This window comes from Aspergillus steynii (genome assembly GCF_002849105.1).
Source record: "Aspergillus steynii IBT 23096 chromosome Unknown P170scaffold_3, whole genome shotgun sequence".
Classification (NCBI taxonomy): Eukaryota; Fungi; Ascomycota; class Eurotiomycetes; order Eurotiales; family Aspergillaceae; genus Aspergillus; species Aspergillus steynii.
This window is the reverse complement of record NW_020194400.1, coordinates 1,569,356-1,588,673: the sequence shown is the minus strand read 5'-3', so window position 1 is coordinate 1,588,673 and position 19,318 is coordinate 1,569,356. Positions and strand designations below refer to the sequence as shown.

General features: G+C 51.8%; 5 protein-coding genes and 1 non-coding gene across 6 annotated transcripts; 3 read left to right on the top strand and 3 right to left on the bottom strand.

The window, feature by feature from the left end:
* Positions 1-2,960: 2,960 nt before the first annotated feature.
* Positions 2,961-3,048, bottom strand: P170DRAFT_t71. Its single transcript has one exon. It is a non-coding gene; the product is annotated as a tRNA-Asp (tRNA).
* Positions 3,049-3,455: 407 nt separating this feature from the next.
* On the bottom strand, positions 3,456-4,998 carry P170DRAFT_143680 (uncharacterized protein). Its single transcript, XM_024842485.1, has 3 exons — positions 4,545-4,998; positions 4,370-4,429; positions 3,456-4,200 (listed from the first exon to the last, which is right to left on the bottom strand). Exons 1-3 carry the CDS (start codon positions 4,751-4,753, stop codon positions 3,477-3,479), a joined length of 993 nt encoding a protein of 330 aa, XP_024705733.1. The 5' UTR covers positions 4,754-4,998; the 3' UTR covers positions 3,456-3,476.
* A 3,455-nt stretch (positions 4,999-8,453) lies between these two features.
* On the top strand, positions 8,454-8,863 carry P170DRAFT_143652 (uncharacterized protein). Its single transcript, XM_024842484.1, has one exon. The coding sequence runs from the start codon at positions 8,500-8,502 to the stop codon at positions 8,746-8,748; it is 249 nt and encodes an 82-aa protein (XP_024705732.1). The 5' UTR covers positions 8,454-8,499; the 3' UTR covers positions 8,749-8,863.
* Positions 8,864-8,985: 122 nt separating this feature from the next.
* On the bottom strand, positions 8,986-11,296 carry P170DRAFT_473986 (putative signal transducer; the record flags this gene model as incomplete). Its single annotated transcript, XM_024853094.1, has 2 exons — positions 8,986-9,386; positions 9,469-11,296. The coding sequence occupies 2 exons, from the start codon at positions 11,294-11,296 to the stop codon at positions 8,986-8,988; spliced, it is 2,229 nt and encodes a 742-aa protein (XP_024705731.1).
* Positions 11,297-12,508: 1,212 nt separating this feature from the next.
* Positions 12,509-13,462, top strand: P170DRAFT_381107 (alpha/beta fold hydrolase; the record flags this gene model as incomplete). Its single annotated transcript, XM_024845555.1, has 1 exon — positions 12,509-13,462. A coding segment is annotated over exon 1 (855 nt), but the record flags the coding sequence as incomplete, so codon positions are not given.
* A 2,123-nt stretch (positions 13,463-15,585) lies between these two features.
* On the top strand, positions 15,586-19,241 carry P170DRAFT_355951 (putative RNA binding protein Jsn1; the record flags this gene model as incomplete). The annotated part of the gene is made up of 2 exons (XM_024844116.1): positions 15,586-15,821; positions 15,905-19,241. The coding sequence occupies 2 exons, from the start codon at positions 15,586-15,588 to the stop codon at positions 19,239-19,241; spliced, it is 3,573 nt and encodes a 1,190-aa protein (XP_024705729.1).
* Positions 19,242-19,318: the final 77 nt, after the last annotated feature.

The window sequence follows — 19,318 nt, the reverse complement described above, 5'->3', positions numbered from 1 at the left end:
AATGACGGTGGGAGTTGGTTCATGGTCTTGGTAGCATTTTGCGGGTCCACGAGGGAGAGGCGGGAATGCAGGCGTCGGGGAATATTGCGTATACTATGTATTCCGACAGTCGATTCAAATCAGTGTAGCTCTATCTGAAAGAGTAAAAATGCGGTTCTGACATCCATTCCGCTACTGTTCCACGGTCGAGAATTGTGTGCACTTGTAGGTTTTGCCGGATTACTGTTGTATGCGTCGACGGAATCTGGCGAAGGCCGACAAAATTGAGGTGGTTTCAAACGCCCTGTCATGCGGGATACCAAATTGTCCGAGCCAGCTTAGTGCGACATGTCAAGACCCAATTATAACCATCATGGAAGACGTCGGTAGGCGAGCCCTCATATCGCCGATGCCCTGTCGTATGTTTGACTTTTTCGAAAGAAATATTGCTCAAGTGTGCCGATATGTATCCCTCAAGATAGGCTTGTGTTGGTAGGTACACAACGCCGGATTGTTGAATCGCACGTTCGGGTAATGGTTCCTTACACGCTGACGTTGTAGTCCGCCTGGTAACGATGCGCGACTCGATGGGATTGCTTCGAGAATAGGCAGAGGATCCTGTACAGATGATGATCTCTTCTTTGGCTCGTAAACATCGAACCTATGATGCTGGCGTCGAGCTAGACCAGGACCCAGTTAGCACATCAGCAAGGGGTTAGTTCAGCCCTAATCAACCCATCCACGAACTGCAAGCAGCATGCTCGTGCACCTTAATTCTGCTCCGTCAACACAGAGAAAAAGGTCTTTTCAACTTGAGTTAACATTGGTGTTTCTCCATTGTCTCATCAACTTCTCCACGATCGTGTGACTTCTGGTGTCTTCGAATTGCGGTGGTATTCTGAAGTGGCGCCATCAATCAACGCTTGCTGACCCTTTCTATCGAGGTTGCAATCGCCGAATTCCCAAGCTCATTATGTGTCGCTCTGCAAGGGAAATACGATCACTAAATTCGAGGGGGGCGGAATCGGATTAATATTGGCAAGTGTCGAGCTGATCAATGAGTCGCGGTCGCTTCGATTCGAACCATCCTACCCACAGTGTAACCATCCTCGTGTTATCAAATAACCCCATGTGCTTGTACTCCAGCAAAGGCAACAACCAATTCTCGATCGACTGACTCTGCTTGCGCCCAGTGAGTTGGGTTGAGCACGGTTTTGGTCGCAGCAATTTGGAGGCAACGAAACGTGAGTAGGGTGAAACCGAGCTGCTGGTATATATTAGCAACCGTTCCCAACGAAGTCCATGCCACCTTTCTTGCTTCATAACCAAGGGCAGTGTCTCAGACGCAGCTTGTTGGATATGCTCAAAAGGGGCTGAACTCCACATTGCGTGTGAAAGAGTTATCCCATGAGGTTCAATCCAGCCGATCGGGGAGCATCTCTCCTATTCCATGCCCAACGTCAAGTCATTTCTCCGAGTCGATTGGTTCTATTGTTGGATATAGCGATCGCAAGGAGCAGCGAGTATTTGAGGTTTTTTTTCGGTGGATCTCGGCGGCGTTTGGCGATGACCTCTTGTCCAACAGTTCACGACACCCAGAAAAGAGCCTTTCTGGCGTGTGTCCGGGGTAGGATATACGGTGCTTGAGGATGAATTTAGGAAGGATATGACCGAGAAGTCGATGAAACCTAGATGCAGTGACGACGAGATGGCGGAATCGACGACAAGGGAGGCAGTATGATAAAATCTCGATTTGTGGATGAACAGGACGGCGGGTGGTTGATAGGTCGAGCTAGAAATGAGGACGATGTCTGGGGCCTGATTCGCAGCAAAGAAACCGGATGGAAATCAAGGAGGACGATGAAGGCGGATGGACTCGAGGGACGTGGACTTGGATAGTGTGGGTGAAGGTTGAAGGTTAAAGAAGACTAGAGGAGGGGAGGGCAGAAAAAGCTTCTCCGTTTTTCTAGGGTAATCGACCCCGTCGGGCACGTCAGGCAAATGATCCGGGTTAATCACGCCGGTACACGAGAGACAGACTATGGGACCTACTTCTTCCCCTAAGAGATTGGGCAGTCTTCGAAAGTACGATGTCTGTGGGCTGGTTCGTCTCCTTTTGCTCTCCCGATTGGAGGCTGCCGGTGATTATCAGAACGGGGATAGGAAATGACCCAGCATTATAAGGCCCAACGGAAAGTGATGGGCATGAATCTCCTGAGAATTAGGCCCATGAGCAAGGAAAAAGCAGCCCCCCTCGACCAGTTTATCGGACGCATCTTTGGAATATCAGAGCAAAACACGACAACAATCACCCGAGCGTCTTTTCTGGTTTCTGGACTAACGATGCAGGCGTTCCATCTAGAGATAATAGTCCCCCAATGACCATTGATGGAGGAGAATGCCATATATGAAATGGAAGAGCTTTGAGCACCATACCCTCCGGTTATGTATCACAGTGTCCCCATCTCTCTACAAGTTCCAGTTCGTCCTCGACGGCTTTTCGTTTCCCTTCTGTTCCATGGAAGACACGACCCCACAAATTCCAGGGAAAGATTAAAAGTTCACCAACAGACAGCGTGATACATTATCCGATGACATCGTGAACGAAGCCACGGCTGCAGTAATCCTGTGGGTAGCTGCACCTTGATCTCTTGATACCGATGTATGTACGACGATGACAGACGAGAAAACATCGTCGGCTAGTAGATTGATCGGTACTGCAGGGACCATATGCTCTGAAGCCTGGGCTATATATAATGGCAGCGGAGAACCATTTCTACGCAGTGGTCCGTCCTGGGTAGGATACAAAGCTGCCCGTTTATACCACCCAGGGTTAATATACATCGTATCCAAGCAAGCAAGATCGACTTGAGAGCAATCACATTATGGAGTGCACCAAGGAAGAAGAAGAAGAAGAATAAATGACCAAATAGTAATTCCCAATTCCGCTACCGCAAAAAAACAAAAAAGAAAAAAGAAATCTCCCCGACTGGGAGTCGAACCCAGGTCTCCCGCGCTTGTTCTCGGTTGAGTGACAAGCGGAAATCATGACCGTTAGACCATCGAGGATTTGATATGTTAAACGCAGTATACTTTGACTAGATGATGCTAACAAAGGTGCTGCAGCCATCAACTTGCATAAGGCTATAGCTCGGGTCCACCGGACAATCAATTAATCAATCTACTTCGTTCCCACATGGGCACTCTCCAATGACACCGAGATGCTCCGTTCTCGAAGATCTTATCCAGACTAAATCTTATTGACAATGCATGCTCAATGTGTGTGCTATTATAACTCTATCCATAGTGAAAATGTTTCAAACGAAAGGAAAGGAGCCAGCTGCCTTTTCCATCAACCATAACATCATTTCCTCGTGCCTAGAGGTCCTAGGTGCACTCCCGCAGATCATTTGCCCAGTCTCGACGGCCAATACTGAAACGTGTCCTTATAGCTGACCCTCGGAGCCGCACTGTATATGCAACCTCAATCGCGTATTTCATGCAGATGCCCGCGGACCGGTAGACACCCCATTGGCGGTGATGGCAATTGCCGCAGTCGCCAGAGGAGCTTTTTCGCTCGGGACATCATCCCAAAGGGAGCTGTTGGCCGGGAAGATCGATCCGCTGGTGTCGTCGACGGGGGCATCGTCCGCCTGGATTTCCACATGGGGCACGACGAGCTCGACACCCTTGGTGGCACAAGCACTGCTTGAGAACGAAGGGTTGTGCCGAGGCGGCAGCGGGCGGAAAGCCGATTCCGGCACGTAGCTCAAGTAGTCGGACGCATTGCTGCTGACCGACGACGCCACGGTGGACGGCGTATGAGCGAGGGACGGAATGGGTCCCGAGCTACTCATGAGAGTGGACAGGCTGGACGAACTGTTGCGATTGGCTTTGGGACGACGCATGAGCGGGGCCTCGCCGCCATGGAATTGAGACAGGTAGTGCCACGCATCCGAAGAGGCCAGCGGCTCAGCGCCGCTGGCACTCATCGGTATTACGGGCTTCCATTCGGAGGGATCCTGATCCGTCTTGGAATCATTGAATTCGCCCGGTATCCGAATAGCCGGAGTCGACATGGGCGCTTTCGTGGGCGTCATCGGGGCCACTATGATTCGAGGAGACATGGGAGGTGAAGTAGGAGGAGTCGAGGAAGAGGGCATAGAGCTGTTGGAGGAGAAGGAGGCCGAGAGAGGTTTATGAGAATCTTTTCGACGGCAGCTATAAATAGAAGAAAGTGTGAGAATAGATGACTTGAGCAACAATGGGAGGCAAATCGAGGAGAGACGGGATGGGCTCTAAATATAAACCAGGGGAAGGGGAGGCGGTGCTGGGCGGCTGGGGAATACGATGATAAGGGAAGGCAAAAGAAAAAAAAAAAAATTCATACCTTTCACTACAGTAAAGCAGCGAGTTATCTGGTACTGTAATCTGCCTCTCGCACATGGCACTGTAGGATTCGGTTAGCTTCGATGCTGACGATAAGCAAAGTGATTGATCTGCAAGGGGAGAAGGGACATGGTATAGATCGCATTGTCGCGGGAAGCTGGAAGAGAAAAGCATACCAGAAATTCAAGAAGCTGGCCGCCATCTCGGGCTGACGGTCGTCGTCCGATTCGCAACGACGAGGATTCCCTGAGCCTAGCTTGGCGATGGAGTGGTTCACAAAGGATGTGCCTTTCCGATGTAGTGCTGGCCGAGCCGATCTCACTTTAGGAACATTCGAACCCGAGAGGGTGCGGCGATGATGAGGATGATAATGACCTTGAGTCATGGAGAGCGGTGAGGAGATGTATAAATAAAATCTAATATACTAGTCCCGTTGGTGTTGGTACCTTGCGCCAAAAAAAAGACGCCGTTGCCAGCGGTGGAGCACCAAGGTTTTCTCCCCCTGAGGGTGATGGAGAATGAGGGATTTGCCAACAAGGTTGACAGGGCGACTGGTTGGAACAATTGTCTCAGGCGGTGGTAATATTGCGAATGGTGGCTCTGGGTGGTTGCAGTTTCGCAAAGCTATTTGCCTCGTTCTTGGATCTCTCGTAATTTCGCTCGCCTTTCGGGGAAATTGATATGCAAGAAGAATGCTGAGGGAATACAAAATTGAGAGATTTTATCCAGCCAGGGAGGCAAATCTGGGATTCTTTGTGCGATAATAAAAGAAAATGATAAATAATGATAAATAAAAAAAGAAAAAAAATTGGAAAAGCCACTGATAAGCTTTCTGTTTTTATCCGCTGTGGCACATTAATGGTCAGATAGGTCACAATGCTGGCTGTACGACACGGTAGTGGACAGGTTTGGCTGTTATCACAGACCGCTGAGTGGGGAGAGATAAGGGACCATCGAGGAGGATCGCAGAAGGGAATCCGGGTAAGGAAGGGGGATGGAAAGACTCACCAGATTGACCGCTTCTTGGGGGGCCTCTTTTCTTTCGTCCCGATCTTTATTCGAGGGGAGAAAGAAATCGCCAAAGAAGTTGTGCGTTCTGTTTTTGTTGTCCCCGGGCACGTGCCGTTGATGTGATATGATGAAATGGGGGAGATGGATTCCGTAGTACGATGCGGGATTATTGGGGGCTGCAGTGGTAGGGCGAGAAAATCACTCGGGGAATAGATACACCAATGCAGTAAGCAGGTATGAAGAGGAAAGGGATGGCACAACGGAGTATGTATGTATGTATGAGTGAATGATCAATGAACAATGAATGGAAGGATGTAATGTATGTTTAAGAATAGAATCGGGTCGATCAGATTTAAGCCCAATGCGGATAGAGTAGAGCGGCGAGGATGGGGTTGGATTAAATATATATCTGCACTCCGTACTCTCTTTGCCCGAGACTGGAGACGGCGCCAGACGACGGCGAGGCGAATGAGAATGGAAGTTCTAGAATGGGGGAATCCACCTGAATGAAGAAAGCATGATGGACGAGTTAGCCGGCCTGAGGGTTCAGGATCGCCTGGAGCACGTCAGGGCGCGGAGTCTAGACTGCGCGGCGGCGGCCTGAGGCAGGCGACACAACGCGCAATCCCCAAGGCGTATGTAACGGCAACCCGCTTACCTCACCAGTCTATATTTAGGCGGTGTGTTTCTCGTGGTCTCTGGTTGCGGTGGAGTCGCTCTGGCCGAGATCCAGAGACGAGGGCGCGACTCTTCTTATACTGCGTCCGGAGTACACTGACTGAGTCTACGATATACAGAGTAGTAGGCCACACGATGTAGCCACGAGTGCCTCGTCCATGGCTATCTAGCTCTTTCTCTCTCTCTTCCCCCCAGCCAACGAGCTGCCGTGACCATTCCGAATCGTATTTTTCTCATAACCGACCGAACCACGCTTATCGGACGTGCGATGGGAAACCCGAGGCCTTGACTCCAATCAGATCATGCCCAGGGATGACATGTCGTCTTGGCTTCTGGCCAGTCTCTAACGCGGGGCTCAGCCAGTCGGGCATCCATCCAGAGTATCGTGCCAGGACCGAGGAGTAAGAGTAGAGTAGTACTCCGTAGTCATCGTCAGCTGGAGGTACCTGCTCCACCCAGGTTTTTTTTTTTTTTTTTTTTTTTTTTTCCCTCCCCATGGGCCGAGACGCCAGAGTCTAGACAACTTTTGCCTGGGTTGCAACCCACCAACGGAGGACCGGGAGAAGGGCCACACCCCTTTGACGTACATGGTATCCTTGTGGGCTTGCAGCCGGTCTGCAGTCACCTTGGAATCTGTGCGGCAGGATCATCAGTCTTCAAGATCCAATGATGGCGCCCGCCTGCCATATGGCCGTTGTCTCAAGGTCTCAGGTATCTCGTTGACCGCCATCCCTGGCCCCGCGACAAACAAGGATGGTCTCAGCTATCCGAAATGACGCCATAAATCCCGCGAGAGATCGTGGCTGGAAGGAATACTTGACTAAGGAAAAGGCAAATGAAGGTGCAATCGTGGGATCTCCGATTGGGCTGGGATGGCGATGGAATGCTGAAAGGAATCCCTCATTGGATGACTATTGACGGACAATGATTGCCTTACCTCCCTCACGGCAGCTTCCATGGAATTCCACCCGGACGAACCAGCGCAAAGTCAAAGGCGACGACGACAAATGATGAAAACAACAACAAAGATTACTCCTCAATCGAGCACCCGAAGGAGGGGCAACGGACGGTGGGGTCAAATCCGATTCCGAGGTTGATCGAATGCAGGCACCTTTGGGGAAGGGATGCGGAAGGGATTGTTGGTACGGCGCTATGCCATTACGAAATCATGATATGACAAGTCTGGCGTGCTCGGGCGCAGCACCTCATTGGGAATTTTTACTCATTACCCATTATTATCCTCAGTCAACATCCCCGATCTAGGAAAAACCATATCATTGACTTCCTCCCAAACAAAAAAAAAAAAAAAAAAAAAAAAAAAGAGGCGGATGGGCATTTCCACCCGTCGTTTCCAGGGATCGTCCGTCCTCCTTGCCTTCCTAGTAGCTTCAAAACAAGATTTACACCGTGAATCCGAGCCCCGGTTTTCCCCTCCTCTCTGCGTCTCTCATTTCCGCGCATACCGTGGATCTTTTTTGACTTACCCGCCAGTTTCAGGACCATCGGACGGAGGCGACGGCCGTGCGCGCTTTTCGTCAGCCTCACTTTTTCTTCATCGAACCCACGTTTCAATCCCAACGGGTCTTGCAGAGAGAGGGGAGAGGGGGGAAATGAAGACCTGTGAGTCTTCCGATGCAGTGCTCTCATGCGCCCGGCTTGAGTGCAGGGTTTTTTGCTCGCAGGTACCTGTCGAATACTAATGGCGCTGATCGGGCTGAAGGACAGGGAGGGATTGGACGCAGTTCCCCTAGATGCATATATTGTAGCTACATACATAGAGAAAGGAGGGGCAATTGGATCCAACCATGGAGACACGAGGGGATGTAGGAAAAAGCAATTTCCGCATCACATTGCCTGCCCTGCCCTGCCCTAAGGTAGGAAGGGCGGTACTAGCTATCGTCACGAGTCCACATGCTGCATTACCCGATTGGGACATTTTGAGGGTCTCTGGAAACGTTGGAACCGACTGGATTCATCCCTCGATGGTGATCATATTTACTCCCTAGGGAGAAAGAAACAAAAAATGAAAAGAAATCATCATGGCTACGATAAGGATCATAACATTTCTTCAAATCCAAATCCAATGCAACCCTCCACTTGAAAAGTTAAACAGAACCAACCCACAAGAAAAAAAAAAAAAATTTAAAAATTAAAATAAAAAAGATAACAGACCACGACCCAATCCTTTACTTGTCAAACTCAGACCTTCCCAGCAGGGCCTAAGGTTAATTGTTTTCAGTTACAGGGCTCCCGTCGCCTTCCGTGTACCTACAGAGTAACAACCTCAGCCCCGAGCTTTCTCCATCCGGAAGATTTCGAAACGTAAGACGTACTACGTATGGCACAATGCCAAAATACAAAGGCATAGTAGGGTCATTGGCATAATAATGACGTCGAGAGAATAAATAAATAAATAAATACGGTGCGTGATTAACTCGACGGATGAGATCAATACTTCTACTCTGGTCCAGTTTAGTTTTTGTTGGGACCAATTCGAGACGGATGCATATTTTTTTTCTTTTCCAATGTGGCCTCGATAATGGTAGATGTCACTTCAATTCTACTGTCTTAGATGCTGCAGGGACATCCTTGCGTCAAGATGGGGAACTTCCTCGGAGAAGGTCGATGCTTTTTCCTGGGGAGCGCCAACAGTCAGGTGCTTCTTTTTTTGCCACTGCAACACGCAGTTAGCCTAGATAGACAACCGGGGAGATAGAGAACGGCCATTCAATTTGCAAGATTCTCGGTTCTGCCGGGAGAAAATACGTTGAACAATCCAATAGCAAACAAAACTTTCTAATTGGGGTATCATAGGCGACAATATGGTACATGGCCAAAAATAATAAAAAGAAAAAAGAAAAAAAAAAAGAAAAGAAAACCTCTCACATAATTACCCACAGTCTCGTCTAGACTATCCTTGCTCATGGATTAGTCGACTTCCATTGGGTCACCGGCATCCGTTGTGACAGGTGTTGGTGTTGCAGGAGGTGCCGGTTTAGATGCGCTGGGAACATCACCGGAAGGGTTTGTATCACCTTCCTTATCCTTTTCGGTAGGGGCAGGTTCAGCATTGCCACCGCTCTCTTTTTGCTCACTATCCTTGCCATCAGACGCGGCCTGTGGACCTCCTAAAAACCGTTCCGGGACTCCACGCGCCGCAACCTGGGTAGGTCCCACATAGCATCCGAGCATAGGGCTCCAGGCGTACTTTTGCGCCACGGTATGTCGAATTTCATTATACGCATACGCGTTGGCGAAAGGCAGAGATGTTTCCGGGTCTCGATAGCGTGATGGGAGGGATGTGATGACGCAGAGAGACGACGATATCTCTGATGGAAGTTAGTGGTGTTGTACTATTGAGTCCACATGGATAAAGAGGGGGGGGGGGGCGGATTGGGTATTGTCACTTACTAGTTAGTCTGGGGGGTTTCTTAGCGTTGAAATAGATACTAAATTCCCGACTCTGCGCAGTTTTATCGTCAAAGTTCTCCAGCACAGTTAGGCTTCGTCCCGTCTGTTCAATGACTGGTGGGGGCTGAGGGATTTCAGGTTGTGGCATATCCTCATTCGCGGTAGCCGTCTGATCGACGTGTATTGTAGGCGATTCCTGTTCTTTCTGTTCTGGAGCAGGTGTTCCCGCTTGTTGGGCAGGTTGTGCAGCTGCAGCCGGAGTGGTATCCGGAGCAGCAGGAGAAACCGCTTTCTGTGCCGTAGCGCCCTTAGAAGCAGCGTTGGCAGCTGCAGCTGGTTCAGCGACCACTGCTTTGGATGCCTCGTCTGATTTTTCCTCTGCGGGCGCTTGCTCCGGTTTCGCTGGCTGATCAGGTTTAGATGTGACGTCGTTCAGTGATTGGGATTGCTCTTGCGCTTCTTGGGATGGCTCCCCTGAAGATTCTTCCACCTTCTCATTTGGCTTGGTCACTTCTACCTCCTCCGTGGGTGGTGTCTCAGTCGTCGTTTCAGCCGGAGCAGTTTCTTTTTGTTGCTGTGTTGCAATATCCCCCCCTGCCTGTGCTTCCAGGGTCGTTTCGGGAACTTGTGCATTATCTGCCGCGGGAGTAGAGGATTGATTGGCCGCGGCTGATGGAGCTGCAGGTGCGGGATTCACGGCAGTATCAGCACTTGCATTTTCGCCCCCTTCCTTCAAGGAATCACTGTTCGTTTGTTGGATTTGAGGAGTATCTCCATCCTGTTTTGCAGGTTCCCCTTCAGCAGGTGGTGCTGGATTTGCAGTAGATTCTGAGGTTGAGGGAGGGGCGGTTTGCGACGTGGCAGATTCTGCAGCAGTAGCATCCTCAGTAGGTTTTTGCTCTGTCACATTTTTACCCTCTTTTTCCAGCTTCTTGCTCTTCCTGCGAGTATTTTCTTCTTTCTCTGGCTTGGGCGTGACATCAACTTTACCAAGGCGCGTTATGCGACCATTTACCCAAGTAGCGACACCACTCCAGTAGGACATGACTGGTCCTTCGAGGCGGCGATTTTGAAGCGCTTCGATCTTCGCTTGTCTTTCTTCCGCCTTCCTCTTTTCCATTTCTTCCCACCGATTGAGGCTTTTACTGTTGTGCCGTTCCACTCTCTCGGCCTCGGCAAGTCGTTCTGCCTGAGTCATCTGTTTTGGCTTGAATTGCGCCTTTCGTTTGGCTGCCTCCTCCATAGTAGCAATCAGCCGAACCCGCTTCTCTTCACTATCCTTGAGACGTGCATGCGTGATTTCTTTATTCTGCATAGTCTGCCGGCGAGAAGACGACCGCGTAGGCCCCTCATCTTGTGTAGGGATCCATGAGATCCGCTCCGATTTCTTTTTCGGTCGAGGAGCCGGCGCGGCTGCGGCTGCGGCTGGGACAGCGGTGGGGTCGATCTTGACTTTTTTGCTTGCGATCTTGAATCGGAGATCTTGCTGGGCCCGGCGCTTCTTCTTTTCGGCCTTCTCCTCCTTCTCGATTTGCTTCTCGCCCTCAAAGTCGTCGGCCCGGGCATTCGGGCCTTGGTCGTCGTCATCGTCCGACGAAGAATCCATCCCCATATCGTCCTCCTCCGCCCCTTCTTCGTCTGCTGCCGCGTCGAATTCATTGTCATCCTCGATTTCCTCGAACAAAAGGGCTAGGTCATCGTCTGCTTCGGCGTCGAGTAGGGAGGACATCAGCCGTCCGGCTGTGCTGCGTTTGGCGCGTCCCTCGATGAGGGATTCGACGGGAACCGCATCTTCTGCGACGGACTGTACTTCATGGTCCTCCGCCATGTTCCGCACCGAGTTCGAGGGGTATAATTGTCCTAGGAAACTCTTATCGAACCGAATGAAATGCCGATTAGAGGCCTTGAAGATGTGTGAACGCGACTAAGCTGGATGGGGTGTTCAGGCAGCCCTGGCAGTGGAAAGTCGACGCGTTTGTAGGATCCCCAGAATCTGCAGGTAATAATAGACACAAGCGTTAGGAAGGGATTATGGGAGGAGAAATCCAATGTAGGAACTAAAATGAATGGAGAAGCAACTGCCAGGAGCAAATGCGAGGATCGACCGGTCCAGTGCGGAAAATCTTGGCAGAATCAGGTGGTCCGAAGGATATGCGGCCTCAGGCATTCGTTTGCTGGCGCGTCTTGTCTTGCGGCAGTCATCTTTTGCTAGTCACACCTCAAAGCAGAACTACAAAGTTAGAACTAAGTCTTTGCCATGATGACCCCAATTCAATGCCAAATATCTATATGAAGACCTGAAGCATCTACTCCACTTACATATCCAATTATCCATGCTCGAAAGCATCTATTCTATCCAACGGTGTCTGCTATCTATCATATCCGAAACCGGAGAGACCGGTGAGAGCAACTTACTAGTAGTCCCAGTATGCCGCGACAGTCCCATGCACTTGACTTCTTTAAGATCATTTCGGACCCCAAACTCAACTCGGTGAGTCATTGAGCGCTAGAACGGCCTCAATCGCAAATGAAGGCCATATTGCGAAACAAAATGCCCGAACAACTGTGCTTTTCGGGAAGAAACGGAATAACTCCTACTGCATACTCGGTGGTAGTAGTGGTAGTAGTGGTAGTAGTAGTAGTAGTAGTAGTAGTAGTAGTAGTAGAGCGGCCTGGAGGTCCTTGCTAGACGGCTTGTCTTGAATAAACGAACAAGCTTATATGGTGCCGTCTAACCAAGATGTGGGTCACTTCCTGCCACATGAGTCAATAGGCGCTGGATGGTGTACCGTGGCATAGAGCTTGACATCCAAAATGAAGAGCTAATGCAGGCTTCGGCCCTCGTTCTCGGTCCGACCCTGCTAATTAAGGCCGAAAGCGAGGCTGGGTTTGTAATATGGATCGACGCTGATGTGGAAGTCTAGAATTAGTGGGCGATGACTCTTATCCTGATGCTCTTTCGCCCTCGATGGAGCATATAAATAACCGACCTTTGGGCCCCCCCTGGACAGAGAGGGATAGCTTAAAACCAATTCACTTTCTTCCATACAGCTTTCGAGCTCTAAAACATCCCCGCCAATCCTTGAAATCAAATTGAGATACACGTGAACGGACACAAAACTCCCGTACTAAGCTTCCAATGGCAGCAAGGTGGCAATCGAAGCGTCTCCTTCAGGGCATCAATGCCATTGTTGGTGGGCAGGGACCGCCGGTGGTGCTGGTTGCAGGCTGGCCCCAGACAGCCGAAGCATACAGTGATCTCTTCGAGCCACTTTCAAAGCATCACCAGTTCTTTGCCTTGGACCCGCCAGGACTGGGAGATTCGGCTCCGTCCCCAAACGGCTACGATACCGCGGCAATCAGCAAGACTCTAGCCGAGTCTCTCAACGACGTGATCAAGGAACCGTATCATCTGGTGGGCCACGATATCGGAGGATGGATCGCTTACCCATGGGCGGCCCAATTTCCCTCCAGAATCAAGAGTCTCAGCATTCTGGACGCGGCAGTCCCCGGCCTTACACCTCCTCAACAGTTCCCACTGTCGTACGAGACGAATTTGCGCCTCTGGCAATTCTCGTTCAACGCGCTGCCAGAGCTACCGGAGATTCTCACGCAGGGCCGTGAGCGCGAACTCCTCACGTGGTTCTTCAACTTGAAAACCGCCCATCCGGAGACATTCCCCAAGGAGAGACTGGAATCTTACATCCAGAGTTATGCGCGACCCGGAGCTATGAGTCGCGGATTCGAATACTATCGCGCCGTTGGAACCAGCGCGAAGCAAAATGTTGAATTTGCGAAGAAGCCTCTCGACGTGCCGGTGTTGGCGCTGGGCGGATCTAAGTCCGTGGGCGGCAATATGGTTCGACTGGCGCAGAACCTGGCGAGCAACGTTCAAGGGGGAGAGATCGAAGACTGCGGTCACTTTGTGGTGGAAGAGAAGCCCGATGACGTGGCAGAGAAGTTGATGGGGTTTTTTAAACAAGTGGAAGAAAAGCGTTGAGACTGGAAAGTATAGAGGACGACGGTCTATTCATAATTTATGGATGTACATGTTCACCCTAATGCGAGAAACTTTAATTAAAAAAATAATTCTTGTCTTTTTCTTTTGACTTTCTTCAGGAAGAGAAAGTTAAACCCCTCTGAGATTCATGGGTCCTCAGTGTTGATCTAGGGGGCGTTTCAAAACAGGTCTTTGGTTCATCCACGTAACCTACTTTTTGGCAGGACTGTCTGTCTAAACCCAAGAAAGGGATCCCATACGTCAATCGACGTGCATGTGCGACATGGAGGCGGATCAAGTAAGCCCTAGGAATTCAGCCACCAAACCAGGGGGTGTCAATGATGTATTGAGTTAAAGCCAACCTCGAGCAAATGGGAATGCTGTTTGGGATTGACAAGGCAGTCGGCGGTGGTACAAACAAATGAAAGAAAGTTCGAAAGGCACCTGATCCCTTGCATCTGGAGGTCGTCACCGAGAAAGGGGGTCTTGCCTTGGATTGGCGCCGACGAAATTCCAGACCTGCTCCGTAATTTCCTCGGATTCTTTCCCACGGTCAAATCAAGGTTACTTGCTGGCTGGTTCCGTGTTCAGACACCCCAAGCCATCAAGCGACAGGGTCACGATCACGTCAAAGTGCGACGCATGGCGGACCGCTGGAATGCGGGGTTTAGGACGTTCCAAAGCGTCCATCATTCTCCTTTCTCGTTTCAGGTTGCGGTCCTTCCATGGTCATCCTCGTCGGGATTCGAGTGACTCGAGCGCGATGACGGGTTGAGGTCGATTTGATCGTGTTCTCGGGATGAAAGCATAGCGGATGGAGCACAGGATGTAGCAATGTATGTACAGTAGTATTTGACTGAATTTGCTTTTTTAATGTTGTGCATCACATCCAACGGAATGTCGAGCTGATGACGACGGGAAAACGGAAAAGACAGAACGAATAATATTGGATTAACTGAACTACCTAGGTGCTCCGGTGTAATAAGCATCGTAATGAACTGGCTAATTAACCCGACACAACTCCCCCGGGATCAGTTGACCAAGGCGTACGGAGGAGTTCCATTTCCCTCGGAAGAACCAGTGAACCAGTGAACCAGAGTCATATCATTAATTATACTCCGGACTCCGTAATGGGAGGTAAATGCCGGGAGGTACCCTGTACCTGGCAGAAGGCGGGCGCCAGCAGCGGGCGGCGGTGTCCCTGGTACCGGCGCAGTGCCTGGACCGATGCTGACTGAAGGGAAGCTCTGCCTTTCGCTCACTTCCTTTCATCTCCCTCTCTCTCCCCTTCACCTCTTGCTCCTCGATTTCAACAATCTGTTCTTTTTTCTTCTTCAGTTTCCTTATTCTTATCTTCTTTTCACATAATTCCATTTAGAATCCCCTCCATCGGATCCCCCCTCCATCCTCTCGTCATCGCGTCCTTGTCTTCGCCTTTTTTTTTTTTTTTTTTTTCCCCCTCCCTCTTCATTTGTATCGTTAAATTCGGAGTCCGCGCAGCTAATTTCCAGCCACCTCGAGTCCACTTTTCTCGGATCCGTGTCGATTCATCGTCGCTTCTTTCCTCCCCCCCCCCCCCTCGTCGACTCGCTCGATTTCGCTCAAATCGACTTGTTTCTGGTCTCTTTTGTTGGAGGCGGTCTCACTGGCTTTAGTGATTAATCTTTATTAAGATAATATATCTCGGTGGATCGTGGCAATCACGTCTGGACCCTGATCACGGTCGTCTCCTGTTTTCTGGGACGGGCATCAATGCAAAATCCGACACACTCGTCTCCGGCATTGAGATAGCTGTCCGCATTGCCTCGAGATCGGGTTTCCGTTCGAGCTTACGTATTCTTTCGCGAGCTCCTCCGGTCAACCCCGCCACGAACACCCTTCGCACTCTGGCGGATTGGAGTGAGCCACTCCCATCCCCACAAATCAATTATTGCATCGTCGGCGATTCTTCGTTCGAAGCTCTTCACCCGGCAACGAATGATCCCCTGGACCTCCGACCGAACCGGAATCCTGTCCTCCCACCCATCCACCTGTTTCAGAATTTGTTCTCTGCTGTGAAATTTGTATCTGGGAAACTTGGTGATTGCCTGCCGCAAGGCAAAAGGATATAATTTATAATGTTGCCCGTTTCACGACCGGAGGGACACATGAACCTCAATTACATCCCGACCACGCAGTCGATGTCGGGCACTTCGACGGGGCGCAGTTCCCCGAGCGATCTGTCCTCATCCGCCGTGAAGTCGCCTTTTGGGTCCTCGAACGGGCTAAATGGCGCCGCCGGGTCGATTGGAAGCGCGAGGTTAGGGGCTGGATCCCCTTCTCATGACCTTGGTGCTCGCCTGTACTCAAAGAGGTAGGTGTCTTTGTCGCATCGGCTGATGTCGCGCATCCCCGTCCCTGTTTGCTCTTGAATGAAACCTAATATGCTACCGGCAGAGCACGAGAGATCCAAGCCGAAGAAGGCGTCTCCCCAAGTATCTGGGGCCCTCCCACCAGCGGTCATTCCACCCCTCTTCGCGAGAACATTCCTGAATCCCCAAGCCAAGAAGGTTTCCCGGACCTGGTCCCTACCTCCAGTGGCTCGATTAGCAGCCCTGGCCGGAGAGCTCGAGCTGGCACCGTTCCCTCCAGATTTTCGCCCGTTGGTGTGCTCAACGAGGCGAACCTCCAACAGCCTTTCATGCCCCAGACCTCCCGACCCACACCTTCGACGAGCCCTTTTCGCCCGACCGGCGTTTCCGGAGTTGACACGGGCGCGGCAACTGCAACCGCCACCGCCGGCCCCCGGGGTACGGGATCTTTATCTCGTCTTCGAGCGGGATCCATGCCGCAGAGGACCAACTACTTGGGGTCTTCCAGTCCCTTCGGGCCCTCTTTGTTCTCCACGAACTGGTCTACCGGCCGCGAGAGAGCCACTACCCTGACGAGCATCCGCTCCTCTGAAGGACCTGCCTCTCCTAGCCAGTCCTCCTTCTCCAGAGACGGGCTTGCAGACACCGACGTGAAGACGCTGGACTATCTGGGTCTCGCCGAAACCCCGCAACAAGCACGAGCCACTCTTGTGCGACCCCCGGTGGATGTCCTTCTCCAACAGCAACAGCAACAACAACAGCAGCAGCAGCAGCAAGCGTCCTCTCTGCCCCCGCTCTTGGCGGAGCTGGCCATGATGAAGAGCAACAACAGAATTCGGTCCTATTCCGTGAATGCCAAGGAGAAATATGCTGATGACGAGGATCTTGAGTATGAAAGCCGCTACTCACAGATCCCATCGGGCACCGTCACGCCGTCCGCTGCTGCAACGGCTGCTCAGCTTGCTGCCACCCAGGCCCAGATCCACCAGCACAATCTCGCCGTGCAAGCGTTCGCAAATCACGCGTCTGTCAACCGACCCCGGGCCCGGACTGCCGGCATTTTGGAGGCACCCCCTCAACGATCTTCGATTCGCAATTACCTTGCCACTCCCTCGCGCCTCGAAAATAGCTTCAGTGCTGCGGATCTCAACATCGCAGAGAGTGGAGAGTACGATGAGCTGTCGGAAGCTGTACAAATGATGCAGCTTGGAGGAAGCGGCGCTGGCAACCTGGGAATCCGGCCGGGCATGGACGTGACGGATGAGAGCAACCAGGACGGACCGACCCGCGCTCTGTGGATTGGTAGCATCCCGGTCTCGACTACTATTACCTCGTTGGCAGCCATCTTCAGCCGGTACGGCAAGATCGAGTCCACCCGGGTGTTGACGCACAAGAACTGTGGTTTTGTCAACTTCGAGCGCATCGAGAGCGCCGTTCAAGCGAAGTCGATGCTCAACGGCACCGAGATTTTCCCGGGAGCAGGACCGGTTCGCATTGGCTACGCCAAAGTCCCCGGCACCTCGGCGACTGGCACCCCTGGAGCTAACGGACTGCAATCTTCCCCCACTCCGGACTCCAGCGCCAAAATGACTGCCGCTGACGGAGTGGAAAGATCGGATGACGGAGCTAGTGTTCCTCATATCCCCCCGCTTCCCGAACTTCAGCCCGAGATGACGCAGATCGTCAAGGAATTTGGCGCCAACGATGAAGAGACATTGAACATCAACGCTAGCATTCAACAGGCAATCGCTTTCCAGGCTTTTGAAGATGAAATCCCTCCGATCCCCGAACCCAGCCAGACCAGAATGTTTGATGCTCCCCGTCTTCGCGATATCCGAAAGAGGATTGATAACGGGGCGTGTACCGCCCAGGAAATTGAGGAGACCGCGGTTGCGATGCTCCCTGAAATCGCGGAACTCGCTTCAGATTACCTCGGAAACACCGTTGTTCAGAAGCTTTTCGAATACTGTTCGGAGCCCACGAAAGAACAAATGCTTGTGCCAATTGTGCCTCATCTCGCCGAGATTGGTGTGCACAAGAATGGCACCTGGGCGGCCCAGAAGATCATCGACGTTGCTCAAACGCCTACTCAGAAGAAAATGATTGTCGACGCGCTTCGTCCCTATACCGTTCCCCTGTTCCTTGATCAGTACGGAAATTATGTTCTGCAGTGCTGCCTGCGTTTCGGTCATTCCTTCAACGATTTCATCTTCGAGACCATGTTGAGCCGAATGTGGGAAGTCTCCCAGGGAAGATTTGGGGCTCGTGCCATGAGAGCCTGTTTGGAAAGTCATCATGCGACCAAAGATCAGCAGCGCATGCTTGCAGCTGCTATTGCTCTTCACAGTGTTCAGCTTGCGACGAATGCCAATGGAGCCCTGTTGCTCACCTGGTTCCTGGACACCTGCACGTTCCCGCGACGTCGAACCGTGCTTGCGCCGAGACTCGTGCCTCACTTGGTGCACCTGTGCACCCACAAGGTTGCTTATTTGACCGTGCTCAAAGTCATCAACCAGCGCAACGAGCCTGATGCCCGCGAGGTTGTACTGAAGGCTTTGTTCTTCAGCCCGGGTGACGAGGTACTGGAGAAGATCTTGAGTGACCAGACCTCTGGAGCAACTTTGATCTTCAAGGTTTTGACCACGCCATTTTTCGACGAGTCCATGCGCGCGGAGGTCGTGAAGAACGTTTCCAAGGTGCTCACCAAATTGAAGGCCACTCCTAGCCAAGGGTACAAGCGTCTGATGGACGAAGTTGGTTTATCCTCTCGTGGAGGTGCCCGAGACAACCACCATTCACGGGATCACGGCGCCAATGCGGAGAAGCAGCAGCATCGTCCCACGTCCCGACAGGCAGCCTCCAACTATCCCCAGCAACCGGCCATGGATAGGCAGTTCAACGGACAATTCCCCCCCAGCATGCTTGCGCAGAACTTGGATCCTACTAGGCCCTTAGCTTCGGAGCAGCCACACACTGCTTCGCCGTTTGATCCTTACTCCGTCAACGGAGTGAATGGCCTTAACTCCCTCAATGGGATAGGAGGCCTGTCTGGCGCTGGCTTCGGCCAGGATCCTTTGGCGCCGCAGCAGCAAGCTCAGTACCAGGCTTATCTGGCCGCGCAAACTCGCGGTGTCTCTCCCGGTGGTCTGTACCCAAGCCTGGGCAACTCCAGCTTTGGATACCCCGGCGGATCGCCTTCCGTTGACACTCTTCGCGGAATTCAACCCCCAGGCGCTCCCCTGTCCGGAGCTGCCCCCGGGTCCATGCTCAACCAGCCGGGCTTTGCCCCCCAGCAGTTCAGCCCAGTCATGGGAGGGAACCAGATGTATCAGTATCCTCCACAGTTCGGTTACCAGGCGCAGCAAGCACCGGGACAGTCCGCCGGAGGACGACGTGCACGGGTAAGCAATTTCATTACTTGACCGGAGAAGCCGTCCATCCAAGAAGCTAACGCGATTGTGCTTCTAGCGGTGAGCCGGATGTGTGACATTTCAATTCG

Bases quoted from the DNA above. Each gene is read 5' to 3' on its own strand.
- P170DRAFT_143680 (XM_024842485.1), bottom strand. From the start codon at position 4,753: ATGACTCAAGGTCATTATCATCCTCATCATCGCCGCACCCTCTCGGGT. The intron at 4,430-4,544 runs GTATGCTTTTCT...CGAATCCTACAG, and splicing joins GCCAGCTTCTTGAATTTCTG to TGCCATGTGCGAGAGGCAGA. The intron at 4,201-4,369 runs GTATGAATTTTT...TTCTATTTATAG, and splicing joins CTGCTTTACTGTAGTGAAAG to CTGCCGTCGAAAAGATTCTC.
- P170DRAFT_143652 (XM_024842484.1), top strand. From the start codon at position 8,500: ATGAGATCAATACTTCTACTCTGGTCCAGTTTAGTTTTTGTTGGGACC.